General features: G+C 41.9%; 1 protein-coding gene across 2 annotated transcripts in view; it reads right to left on the reverse strand.

Annotated features, from left to right (window-relative positions):
• PRKCQ (protein kinase C theta) overlaps positions 1-11,621 on the reverse strand; it is a 94,967-nt gene extending 83,346 nt beyond the window's left edge. For both annotated transcript variants that reach the window (XM_068987064.1, XM_068987063.1), the window contains exons 1-3: positions 11,504-11,621; positions 6,790-6,989; positions 2,730-2,790 (exon numbers count right to left, since the gene is read on the reverse strand). In XM_068987064.1, coding sequence (XP_068843165.1) covers positions 2,730-2,790; positions 6,790-6,989; positions 11,504-11,621 — 379 coding nt within the window. The remainder of the gene's footprint in view (positions 1-2,729; positions 2,791-6,789; positions 6,990-11,503) is intronic.
• Positions 11,622-12,891: the final 1,270 nt, after the last annotated feature.

Genomic DNA, 12,891 nt, shown 5'->3' on the forward strand with positions numbered 1-12,891 from the left:
TAACCTTCTGCTGTGTGACTCAGGGAACTAAAACCGGGGCTCTGTAACAACCTAGCAGGGTGGGATGGGGAGGGAGGTTCAAGAGGGAGGGAACATATGTATACTGACGGTTGACTCATGTTCATGTTTGTAGAAAACAATACAATACTGTAAAGCAATCATCCTTCAATTAAAAACAAATAAAATTTAGTGTGCATTCCAATTTACATTAGGTACAAACAAACAGTTTTTGATTGCACTTATTCATGCACTGGAGAAGGAAATGGCAACCCACTCCAGTGTTCTTGCCTGGAGAATCCCAGGGACAGGGGAGCCTGGTGGGCTGCCATCTATGGGGTCACACAGAGTTGGACACAACTGAAGTGACTTAGCAGCAGCAGCAGCAGCATACAAGGTACTTAGAATAGTCTAATTCACAGAGTCAGCAAGCACACTGGTAGATGCCTGGGGCTGTGGGGTGGACGGGTGGGAAGATGGGGATGGGAGTTCATGTTTAATGGGGACAGAGCTTCAGTTTAGGAAGGTGAAAAACTCAGGAGGGTGGGTGACGGTGAGAGCTGCTCAACAATGTGAACGGGCTTGGTGTAGTTGAACTGTACCGTTAAATATGGCTGAAATAGTATATATTATGTGACTTTTAGCACAGTAAAAAGCTTTGAAAAAATATCTATTTCAAGTTGGAGAAGATAGCATAATTATGTATGTCTTGTCAATGAGGTGGAAACCAGAGAGAGAAGAAAAAACTGAAGATGCCAGAGAGGAAGCAGGGCTGGTGTTACAGAGCCGCCAGGGTCGACAGCCAGGACACCAAGAAGGGGGCTCTCTCAGAGGCCGAGAGGGGGAAGAGGGCTCGGAGAGCAGCAGCTGTGCCCTGAAGCGCAGACACCGGCGGAAGGCACGGGCTCTCCCAGCTCCACCATGTTAGTAGCTTCCTCAGCAACTCAGAAGGGCTATGGGAATATTTGAGACAGTCACTGAGTGGGAACCACAGGAAAAGAAAAGGCGTTTCCAAATGCCAGAGTGAGCCCACTGAACGGTTCAACACACATGCCCTGAGCCCCTCCTAAGTACTCAGTGAAGCAGGAAAATGAATGAAACAAGGCCATCTGCAGCAACATGGATGGACCCAGCGACGATCATACTAAGTGAAGTCAGACAGAGAATGACAAGTATTACACGATATCACTTCTATGTGGACACTAAAAAAATGATACAAATGAACTTATTTAAGGAACAGAAATAGACTCACAGACTTAGAAAACAAACTTGTAGTTACCAAAGGAGAACGGCATGGAGGCATAAAACAGGAATGGGCTTAACATACACACACAGACAGATACTCAACAAGGACCTACTGTACAGCTCAGGAAACTATACCCAGTATTTTGTAATAACCTATAAGAGAAAAGGATATGAAAGTATATATACCTATGTGTGTGTGTGGGGGGGGTGCATATATATATATTCAGACATATCTAAATCACTTTGCTCTACACCTGATGCTAGCTATACTTTGAAAAAAGATTGAAGAGTGGTAGCATTTGATTCATTTACACAGCATTTTGACAACAGGATATAAATGCAACAGGAAGAACTGACAGGCTGTCTGAGACACCATGCACACGGCTCGTAAATTAACTTCTGTGAATGGTGCCTGTGTGTGAGATGCAAGTCTTCAGTGACACCTTTTTTTCCTTGCTTGTTCCTGAAAGCATTTGAGATGACTAACTTGAAGCATTACTACTCTGTTCTTCTAGGGCTAAGGGAAGTATTTATCAGCTTCTTATTCATTTTGTATTCTGATGGTGTGACCACATGTCACATCACACCATTTATACACGGTGTGTACACACAGGGCAACACATAGCAGAACCTTTGGTGTTTATAGTAAATTCCCAAATGAAAATATAAACAGACTAGAAAAGCCCTGGGCATATGCCTTCACACCACGTGAAAAATAAATGCTGGACTTCCTTGGTGATCCAGTGGTTAAGAATTTGCCTGCCAATGCAGGAGAAGGCAATGGCACCCCACTCCAGTACTCTTGCCTGGAAAATGCCATGGATGGAGGAGCCTGGTAGGCTGCAGTCCATGGGGTCACTAAGAGTCAGACACGACTGAGTGACTTCACTTTCACTTTTCACTTTCCTGCATCAGAGAAGGAAATGGCAACCCACTCCAGTGTTCTTGCCTGGAGAATCCCAGGGACGGCAGAGCCTGGTGGGCTGCCGTCTATGGGGTCACACAGAGTTGGACACGACTGAAGCAACTTAGCAGCAGCAGGGAAAACAGGTTTGATCCCTGGTCTGGGAATATTGCACACGTGGCGGGGCAACTGAGCCCGTGCACCACAACTGCTGAGCCACACTCTAGAGCCTGTGAGCCACAGCTGCTGAGCACATGCACCCTAGAGCCGGAGCTCTGCAGCAGGGGAGCCACCTCAACAATAAGCCTGCCCACCTCCACAAGAGAAAGCCTGAGCACAGCCGTGAAGACCCAGTGCAGCCAAAGATGAGATCTTTCAAAAGCAAATACTATACATGTTTTATATTTCTGTGTGTATCTGGTCCCACAGAGTGTATATTCAACTCACGCTCGAGCATCATCGGAAATTTTAAGGAAATTCCTTGTGATTCCATTTTCTTTGCTTTCGAAAAAGTGAACTAAGTTGCAAAGAAGAAGAGACATGCCCACCTCATCCCCAAATAGGAATAAGAAACGTCACTTGCCACTCATTTCCAGAAAGTATCTCGCGTTCATCAGCATTCGGCCTTGAGGTTTCAGCTCTAACTGGTGGAAGGGAGAAAAGAAACATGGGTCAGAGCGTGAGGCAAGTGCTGAGCTGAACGACATCCCAGCTGAGGAGCTGGGTGGGGCAGGAGATTTCCAGCCCAGCTCTGTTCCTTTTCATCTTGCTCACTCATGTTATCATCAAAATAGCACAGCATCCACAAATATAACCTTTCTTTTATCAAAACACCTCAGCCGCTCATGAATTCGATTTGGAGATCAAAACTTCCTGAAGGCCATGTCCGACTTTCTGCGGCCTGATGGACTGCTGCCTGCCAGGCTCCTCTGTCCATGGAATCTCCCAAGCAAGAATACCGGAGTAGGTTGCCATTTCCTCCTCCAGGACCTCTTCCTGACCCAGCATCCCCTGAGTTGCAGGCGATTCTTTACTGCTGAGCCAACAGGGCCTCTAGGTTAACAGGGGTATTAAATGGGAGTGGCCTTTTACTTTCACATGGAGAACCTGCTTCCTTTGGAAAGTGCCGGACCATCTGCTAAGGGAACTTTTAATTAGATTGGTCAAGGAAGGGATTAAGAATGTATATATTTCAGTATGATTATGTAGAAGGGACCAGACAAAGTGACCTGTTAAGGGATGATAGATATGTGATGTGACGTAAGGGACACATGGCAAATCTGAGAGGACCTCACTAACCACTAATAATATAACTAAACTGTGACACAGCACTGTTCACATGCTAAAAAGAAAAAAAAAAAGGTGAACTGAAGCCCATTGCTGATCACTACATCTATGGGTAACTAGAATAACTGAAACATAGCAAGAAGGGTCTGGTTGAACTCAGGACTGAATATGAATCATGGTTAAATAATTCAAAGTCATGGTGATCTTGTACCTTCCACCAGACCTTTAAAGATATTGGAGAAACTGACATAATAGCAATGCCAATGGTACAGCATCACTACTATTAGAATTTTACGATGTGACAAGCTTCTACCACTTGCTTAACTACACATTCCCATGAAAGCTTAAATTTGTTCTTGTTGTTCAGTTGCTAAGTTGAGTCTGACTCTTAAATGGCTTAAATAGATTAGTGAAAAGAGAAGGGCCTTTGACATCAAGTACATATACCATTATTCTCTGGTTTATGGAATAATAAATAGTGGAGGCAAAAAATAAAACTCGAAGAACGAGGGATAGGGGCTCATTCCCAGAGGAAGTGGGAAAAACTGGTACCAGGTGACTGCAATGCTATCAATATTCAGGAATTAGTGGTGATAGAAGAAATTAAATCAGTGAGCTGCTGAAAAAACAGCCTCCACAGAAAGTCAGATTCCATCACATTTATGAGTGAGTGGGGGATAACCACACCAACAGGGAAAACCCTGGGAAAGCAGAAACAAAATATCCATGTTTGGAAACTACATGGTGACTGTGGAGGTAAGAGGCAATTCTGAGAAAATCTTTTTTTTTTTTTTTTAATAGAGAAACTAATTTTAAGAAAGCAGATTTCAACAGAAGCAAGGGAAACTAAGTCCAAAGAAAGTTGTTGATGCTTAAACATGATAAATAAAAGTGAACTAGGAAATAACCTTGAACATAACAAAGGCAAAAAATATAAGAAGGTTGCCAGTAGTTAAATGCGGATCCGAGGGCTTCAGTTCAGTCGCTCAGTCGTGTCCGACTCTCTGTGACCGCATGAACTACAGCACGCCAGGCCTGTCTGTCCATCACCAATTCCCAGAGTTTACCCAAACCCATGTCCATCGAGTTGGTGATGCCATCCAACCATCCTATCCTCTGTCGTCCCCTTCTCCTCCTGCCCTCAATCTTTCCCAGCATCAGGGTCTTTTCCAATGAGTCAGCTCTTCGCACCAGGTGGCCAAAGTACTGGAGTTTCAGCTTCAACATCAGTCCTTCCAAAGAACACCCAGGGCTTATCTCCTTTAGGATGGACTGGTTGGATCTCCTTGCAGTCCAAGGGACTCTCAAGAGTCTTCTCCAACACCACAGTTCAAAAGCAACAATTCTTCGGCGCTCAGCTTTCTTTATAGTCCAAATCTCACATCCATACATGACTACTGGAAAAACCGTAGCCTTGACCAGACGGACCTTGTTGACAAAGTAATATCTCTGCTTTTTAATATGCTGTCTAGGTTGGAAGGATATCGTATCCTTCCAAGGATCCGAGGACTTATGTCTCAATAATCCCAATATGCAAAAAATATGGAAAGTCTGACAAGAATAAACTTAAAAAAATGTCTTGGCAAGAAAGCAAATGCAACTTTAAGAGGTATAAATAGAAAAACAACTTGTTTGTCAAGGATGCATAATAAAAGAATTTTAAAAATAGTTATCCCTTTATTCACTGAAAAGGAAATCTATAGTATGCTACTTAAAAATTAGAGATTTGGTGACTCTTCCCTTTTAAAAAAATGAGGCAGAAAGTGGAAAATAAATGGGAATGGGAGAAAAACAGAGGAAGATTTTCTCTAGTTTCTCTCTTCTTTCTCTGAGTCTGGTCAAATGCTCTATGACTCAGAGGTATCTGCAGCCCCACCCTCTCCCCCAACAGGTCTGTGTAAACTTTTACCACTAAGTCACATGCCTGTGACATTACCCACTTATTTATCCACTTCCTATTTGCACAACCAGCTACCTAAGAGGAATTCTGTTTTTGTGATCTTTCACCAGGCTGAATGAGTTCACAGACACCCTGAACTAAATTATCTAAATACATCTGAGCATGGGGGACTTTAAGAAAAAAGTCTTGACATATCGTTATCGTTAAAGATTACTTTAGTGATGCAAGCAAAGATATACTTTCCTAAAAAGTACCTCTCTCTCTCGCTCTCTTTTTTTAAGGTAAAAAATATACCATTGACACGAAAATCTGTTTTAGGCTTATATTATTCCCATTTTGAAACCTGGCATTTGAAAATCTTTTGGCTGGAGTTCTTAAGAATCTGAGTTATAAGAAGCATGAAGCTGAGAGGTAAGAGTCTCCTCCTTTGCATAAAGGATGCAGACAGTTGAAAATACTTTTTGGGTTTCAGCTCTTACAAAAGCAGCTTTTACTCGTATGTTTTCTTTAATTTTTATACCCCAGACATTTTCACAGGAATTTTTATGCTTTCTTAGTTTACTTCTCCCTTTAACTTATAACTATTTTGGTAACAAATGTTTAGAATCAAAGTTTTCAAAAATCTGCGTGGTAACATGAGTTGTGTATAATGTACTTTTTCGAGCAAAGTAAGCTAATCCTGAATATTCATTGGAAGGACAGAAGCTGAAGCTCCAATACTTTGGTCACCTGATGCGAAGAGCCCACTCACTGGGAAAGACCCTGATGCTGGGAAAGATTGAAGGCAAAAGGAGAAGGAGGTGGCAGAGGATGAGATGGTTGGATAACATCACTGATTCAAGGGACATGAGTTTGAGCAAACTCTGGGAGATAGTGGAAGACAGGAGAGCCTGGCCTGCTGCAGTCCATGGGATCACAAAGAGTCAAATACGACTGAACACTGAACAACAAGCTAAGCAAACACATTATGACTAGAAAAAATTACATGGATTGAGATATTAAATGGATCTTTGCTCTCTTCTTACTTATCTGTCCACCATCCTGTCTAAGATAGTTTATCAAGGTATCATGTAGGTATCTAGATATCTTGATATTCACGTGATATCTTGATACACAGATCACAGGTAGGTTCCCACGCTATGAAAATTTTGTGGTATTTCCAAGCTGACTTTAACAGTTATAGATCAGTAACAGTTCTTCACACCCTAAGAGACCTTATTTCCTTTACCCAAGAATCAAAGAAATGTGAGTATGCTAGTATGTTCTACAGTCCACAATGAATACTCGTCACAGTCAAGTCACCAATGAGTCAGTGGTAGGGAGTCGGTTTCCCCGAGGCCTTCAGGATGTCAACCTTCAGGATGACATTGAAATTTTGTACCAGTCGTCAGCTGCGATGGTGTCTATCACTTCATGGAATATACACATAAATGAAGCCCATGCCCTGGCTACTTACCCATATTTCTGTCTTCCCATTGTTTTTCCTGCACCTCTCGGCCAGGGAGTAGAGCTCCACGGTGGTCTCGGATATCAGGTCCACGTTTTTGCCCTTCACGATGATCTGCATCACTCGCCCCTTGTTGATGTGGGCGTCGAAAGTGCTGTCCCAGGGCGGGTACATGGTTGGCTTTTTCTGGATGTACATCTGCCCATTCTCTAGGAATGGAAACATACGTTCTCATTACGCTTTCAGCCTGCTCTGGGAAACAATTCACCCATTCCCTCTGCTCTCGAGGACTATATTAGTCTTTTGGGAGGACGACAATAACACATACAATTAGAATTAGAGACACTCAGAGAATGAACTCATGGTTACCAGGGAGGAAGGATGGCGGGGGAAGGGATAGTTAGGGAGTTGGGGATGGACACGCACACACTGCTATATCTAAAATGCATAACCAACAAGGTCCTACTGTATAGCACAGGAAACTGCTCAGTATTAGGTAGCTGCGTGGATGGAAGAGGGATTTGGGGGAGAATGGACACATGTATACATGCATGGTTGAATCGCTCTGGTGTGCACCTGAAATTATCACAACACTGTTAACTGACTATACTCCAATAAAAAAAACAGTAAAAAAAAAAAAAAAAAAGAAGAAGAAGAAGAATTAGAGATAAAATAGGACAAGATGAGATGGTTCCAAGGTCTACATGCAAGGTAATGTACTAAAACTTGGAAGTCAACCTGGATAATTTATGCAAATAAATCTGGCATCTTCACTGGCAATGCTCTTTTCCTATTCATCAGTTGCTTCTTTTGAAGTCTGAACATCTGAGCAAATATAAAGAACCCAGCAGCTAAGTCTGGTATGTTTGGTAGAGGACAGTGACCTAGATCCCCCCCTCTTTTTTTTTTAACAGGTTATATACTTTTATGCCTTTGGGGATCCTTCTGTGTTAATGTATTAACGGTGGACACATGACTATTCAATTTCACTGGTATCTAGTAAAAAAAAAAACAAAAATGATAACATAAAACTACTGTGTGTTGATTTGAAAAAGACAGTGACTTAATTTCAGGCTTATACTGAGTGTTCTTTTAGAAAGATATTTTAAAATTTTCCACTCAACATAAATACCTTTAATAGGCAAAACCTTTAAAACACCATGAAACATTATTTTCTTCTCAAAATGAGGATACATTTTAACATAAACCATGCACCCTAAGCGAAAACTAACAAGTGTCTCAGAGAGGTGGAGGTCTTCATCCCCGGAGTCAGTGAAGCAGGCTGCAGAGGGCCTGCAAGTGGTTAGTGACAGGAACCAAGGGCAGGATGATGAAGTTTAAGGGAACCATCCCAGAACCACTAGGGAAAGTGATTACTAGTGAGATTCAGCAGTGTTGCCCTCTCCTCCATCCACACTGGATTCTCTGTAGCATTTATACCCTAGTCGTTGCAGGAGCAGAAAACTGCAGCTGTATTTCAGGGTTTCTTTCTTGTGACCCTAAGCACATGAAGCAGCAGTCCGAGCAGAGATTTATCAGAGAAGTTGATAAAGCAAAAAGAAAACGCCACTGAAAGCAGGGAAACAAAGCAGTTCTAACTCTTGACGCATGATGCTGAAAGAGAACAGGCATCAGGCATTTGCTAAATTATTCTTTGGGAGGTATACAAGGATTTGAATAAGCTGAAACCTCACACTGTAGGTAAACCTGGCTGTGAGAGGTATAAACTCTAGCAATGTTGAGCATGGAATTGGAAGGGGAATATTTTTATGGTTTGTTTAATAGAAATTTAACTCAGGATTAGACTTAAAAAAAAAAAAGCCATGGCAATATTAGTGATCAGAGTAATGTTTTACTTCCACAGGCTTCAAGCTGCCTCTCAAAATTCCTTTACCTTCTTCCAACCATTATCATTCAGCACACCCAGGAAACGGACAGAAATTCCCATAGCAAGGCATTTTTCACACTTTCATTCAGTAAAGAATGAAAATCATTTATAAAGAGAAGAAGAACTCAAGATCCTGTCTATTTACAGTGGAGTTTACTATATTCAAAGGCTCAAAGACTGAGCACTGTGTCCTAGTTGCTCCTGTTCTTTGCTTTATGTAAAATGCAGCCTTAACATCCCAAACACGGAAACCTGCTAAAACGGTATGGAAGTAATGTTTTAAATACCATGTTCAGAGAGATTTCTTTTCAGGACAAAACTAAAACAAAATGAAAAAACAAAACCTTCCACACTCCACAGGCTAACCTTTCAGAAAAACAAACTTCTCTTCCAACATGTCCTCTTGATTCATGTGGCTGATTAGACCAAGTTCAAAGGCAAGGCCAAAAGAAGAAATAGATACTTAAAAAAAGGCTCCCAGGAGGCAAATGTCAGTGAGACCTGTGGATGTAAAGGGAACCAGATCCAAGGGACCCATTAAGTCAAAAAGCAGCTTTGAAAAACTCAGACATTGCACACTTCAAAGATTTCAGTGACATTTGAAAGGTTTTAGATCGGGAGCAAGTGCCATTCTCACTGTTAATAAACAGGAGAGAGATCTGGGCAGAAGGGAACTCAAGATGATCAGTCAGCCTCCTCCACTTTGATGTGCTCCTGGGGCTGGAAGGCAGAAGCCAGTTGAGCACAGAGAAGTCTTTTAAGGGAAAGAAAAGCCAGCATCCAGGATTGGAAACCCCAGGGTTCTGTGCTGGACACATCCAGCTGGAGGTCATCACCTGCAGAATCAGGTTCCTCTTGCACCTGGGAACGTCACTTAATTTTTCTTTTTCAAGACTACCTTCTCTCTCCCTCCCTCTCTCCAGTCTCTCTCCATCTTTCTCTTCAGCCCCAATTCTCTGCCTGCACAACCCTGCTTTGATGTCTTCACTTCACATGACTTACTATGTGATCTTTCTGTTTTTTGCTTATCTTCTGCTAGGAGAGGAACTCTGAAGGAAACGAATGTCTTCTGGCCCAGTATACAGTAGGTGCTCCATAAATGCTTTCTCTGTAAATGCACTGTAGTGGCCCCTAATCGTTCCTGTGACTGCATCGGTGGCAATCAGACTTCCCTACAAAGTGTCATCTGCTAAAACCAGAAACTGTGTGTAGAGAGGTAGGGAAAGGCAAGGAGGCTGGGAAAACCATGAGATATAAACTTCATCCTGCTTTTTATTTTTCTCTTTTCTTTCTGTTTTTAGAAAGTCCATGAGAACTTTAAAACACAGAGGCAGGGACCAGACAGGGTAGGAGGAGTTTAAGTGATCGTGAAGATATTCTAGACAGAATAGGATTATCTTATTTTTCCTGAGTGACACTGTTTATTCACATTATCATTTCTAATGTGCTTCAGAAAATAAATTGGTTAAAATATTATCAAATTTTCTTTAAGACATTTTAGCAGTCACTTCATTAGACAATTTAGCTTTATGTTCATTCATTCTTCCAAATGGAAGAAGTATTCCAAATGTCCATTCAATACTCATTTTTCGTCTGTTCACTTATTACAATGCACAGTGATGTTAATTACTATTTCATTTAGAAAAATTCCTTGACTCCATGGTACTACCATGCTCAAATGTGCACACTAGTTACATTGCTGTACCAGTAACTTAGACAAGTCAGAGTAGGATGATTTTAATGGAAAGATCTAAACCCATGAAGGAATCTTGGAAGACTGTCATGCTTTCCTCCTTTCCATGAAATTTTCATGAATATTTAAATCTGACAAAATTCTTTAACTCACCTGGGGTCTTAGTAAAGGAAGTCTTCTGAAATTTGAACCCTAATTGCTAATCCTATACGTTTTGTACTATTTATCTGAACTTGGTCAAAGAAGCAGTAAAATATCTTCGGCGTTAAGTCTAAGACTATGGAATATTACTCAGCCATAAAAAGGAATGCATTTGAGTCGGTTTTCGTGAGGTGGATGAACCTAGAACCTAGATCCTGTTATACAGAGTGAAGTCAGTCAGAAAGAAGAACACCAATACATTAACGCATATATATATGGAATCTAGAAAAATGGTACTGATGAACTTATATTCAGGGCAGGAATAAACCTGCAGATACAGAAAACAGACTTTGGACATGGTAGGGGAAGGAGAGGGTGTCACAAATTGAGAACGTGGCATTGAAACATATACGTGGGACAGCTAGCTAGTGGGAAGCTGCTGTATAATGCAGGGAGCGCAGCTTGGTGCTCTGAGACAGCCTGGAGGGGTGGGAGGGTGGTCCAGAGGGAGGGGACATATGTATACTTAAGACTGATTCGCGTTGTTGTATAGCAGCCGCCAACACAATATTCCAAAGTAAGTATCCTCCAACTAAAACTTTCCAAAATGCAAGACGATGCAGCCTTTATCTATAATCATAGAACACAATCAGAAAATACTGGACCATGTTCTACTCTATCTCATTAAAGTAGGTTTTTGGGTTTTTTCCTTCGTTAACTCTGCACATAACGTCCTCAACTCATTCTTCCTTTCCTTCGTTTATGTGGAAAATGGGACCATGACCTAGAACATAAGGCAGGCAACCGGGTCTAGTTCAGAGGCCGTTACTAAGCCCATGAGCCTCTCAGGAAGCACTTGGCTTCTCTGGGCATCGTTTCCTGAGCTGGAAAGTCAGGTTGAGTCAGGCGACCTTGAAGATTCTGGAAGGCCTTGCTTCCCAGTTCACTGCAGGGGCTTCCTCTTCCCCCGCCCCTCACGCCCAGCACCCACTCAAGCTTACCTGATTCAACATACTCTTTGACAAGCACGGCACAGTAAGGGTTAACCGCCTCACCCTGGCAGGACTGGCAGGACCCACAGTCGAAGTTGGACAAACCAATTCGGAGAAACGGTGACATGATTCAGCTCACTCCCTGCAAAGCAACAGAAGACAACAGCTGTTTGAAGACTGTGAAATATATTATTTTGGGTGTTGCATCCCTCTTAACCAGTGCTTTATCTCTGAAAGCCAGAGCCTCAAGTGGCTTGACTATCCGTTCAAACAAATGTTTTACTTCCCCTTCTGCACGGTGCATTATTGGGCTCACCCCAAACCGCAGGCTGATGTGCCAGAGAGAGCGGCGTCCTGGACTAAGGTTATTTAACCTTGTCAGTTAGACCTGAGTCCCACTCCCAATTGAATGGAGTTATATTTAATAGTTGCAGAAAGACACAAAAGCATTCCAACACTTCATTTCTTCTATTAGCCAAGTAGGTACCCAGGAAACAACACAGTAATAAGAAAATGAGTTTATAAACAGTGAGTCTATTTTAGTCTCAGCAGTTAAATATGACACTGTGAAATTCTTACATGGGCTATTTGTGTGTGTGATGGAATGGGCTCTGGGCATTTATTTAGCAGCTGATCTGTTTACTTTAGACACACACAGATATATATATATATCTGTGTCTGCATGTGTGTGTATGTATTTAAAGAGCTTCTGAACAGTTTGAACCACTTAAAAACCCTAAATCACTGACCACCATGAAATAGCAACTTCATTGTGGAAAAAGAAAGAAAGGACTTTGTAAAAGTCACAGATCTAATAATTACACTTTCCGGGAGATGTTAATGAAAATCATCTTAGTGTTGGCTACAGAATCGGGGATTCTAGTCTGATTTTTCATCTACGGTTCTTTCCTTTGTTTGACCATTTACTTCAACTAAACCTCCCTCCTTTACCTACTTTTACATGAGGCTCCATGAATCTGAAACTATTACCCGGTATCAATAATTAGTGATAAAATTACACTCTTGCTTCCTGTCTCTTGAACAGATTTCACCTCATGAATTTTCCAAAACATTCTTAAGGCAGCCAAAGGGAATGTGCACTGGCCAAAAAGTTCATTTGGGTTTTTCTGTAAGAGGTTATAGGAACTTTTTGACCAACCCAGTATCAAGAAGAAAGCATTGGCTATCTTTCTTATCTTTGTGGAAAAGAACAAAACTACTCAGAGGAACAGGCTCCCAGATGCCATGATCGATGACACAGCTGGGAATCTCGAAGCTGTCATCTGAAGCCAGCAGAGCCACGGAAGATTGCCAGTCCTCTGGGCCTCTGGAATGCTGCTGGCCTTTAGGTTTCTTGTTTGTTTGTTTGTTTTTAACCAACAGGGAGACATGTCAGG

The sequence above is a fragment of the Capricornis sumatraensis genome, chromosome 15 (assembly GCF_032405125.1).
Source record: "Capricornis sumatraensis isolate serow.1 chromosome 15, serow.2, whole genome shotgun sequence".
Taxonomy (NCBI): domain Eukaryota; kingdom Metazoa; phylum Chordata; class Mammalia; order Artiodactyla; family Bovidae; genus Capricornis; species Capricornis sumatraensis.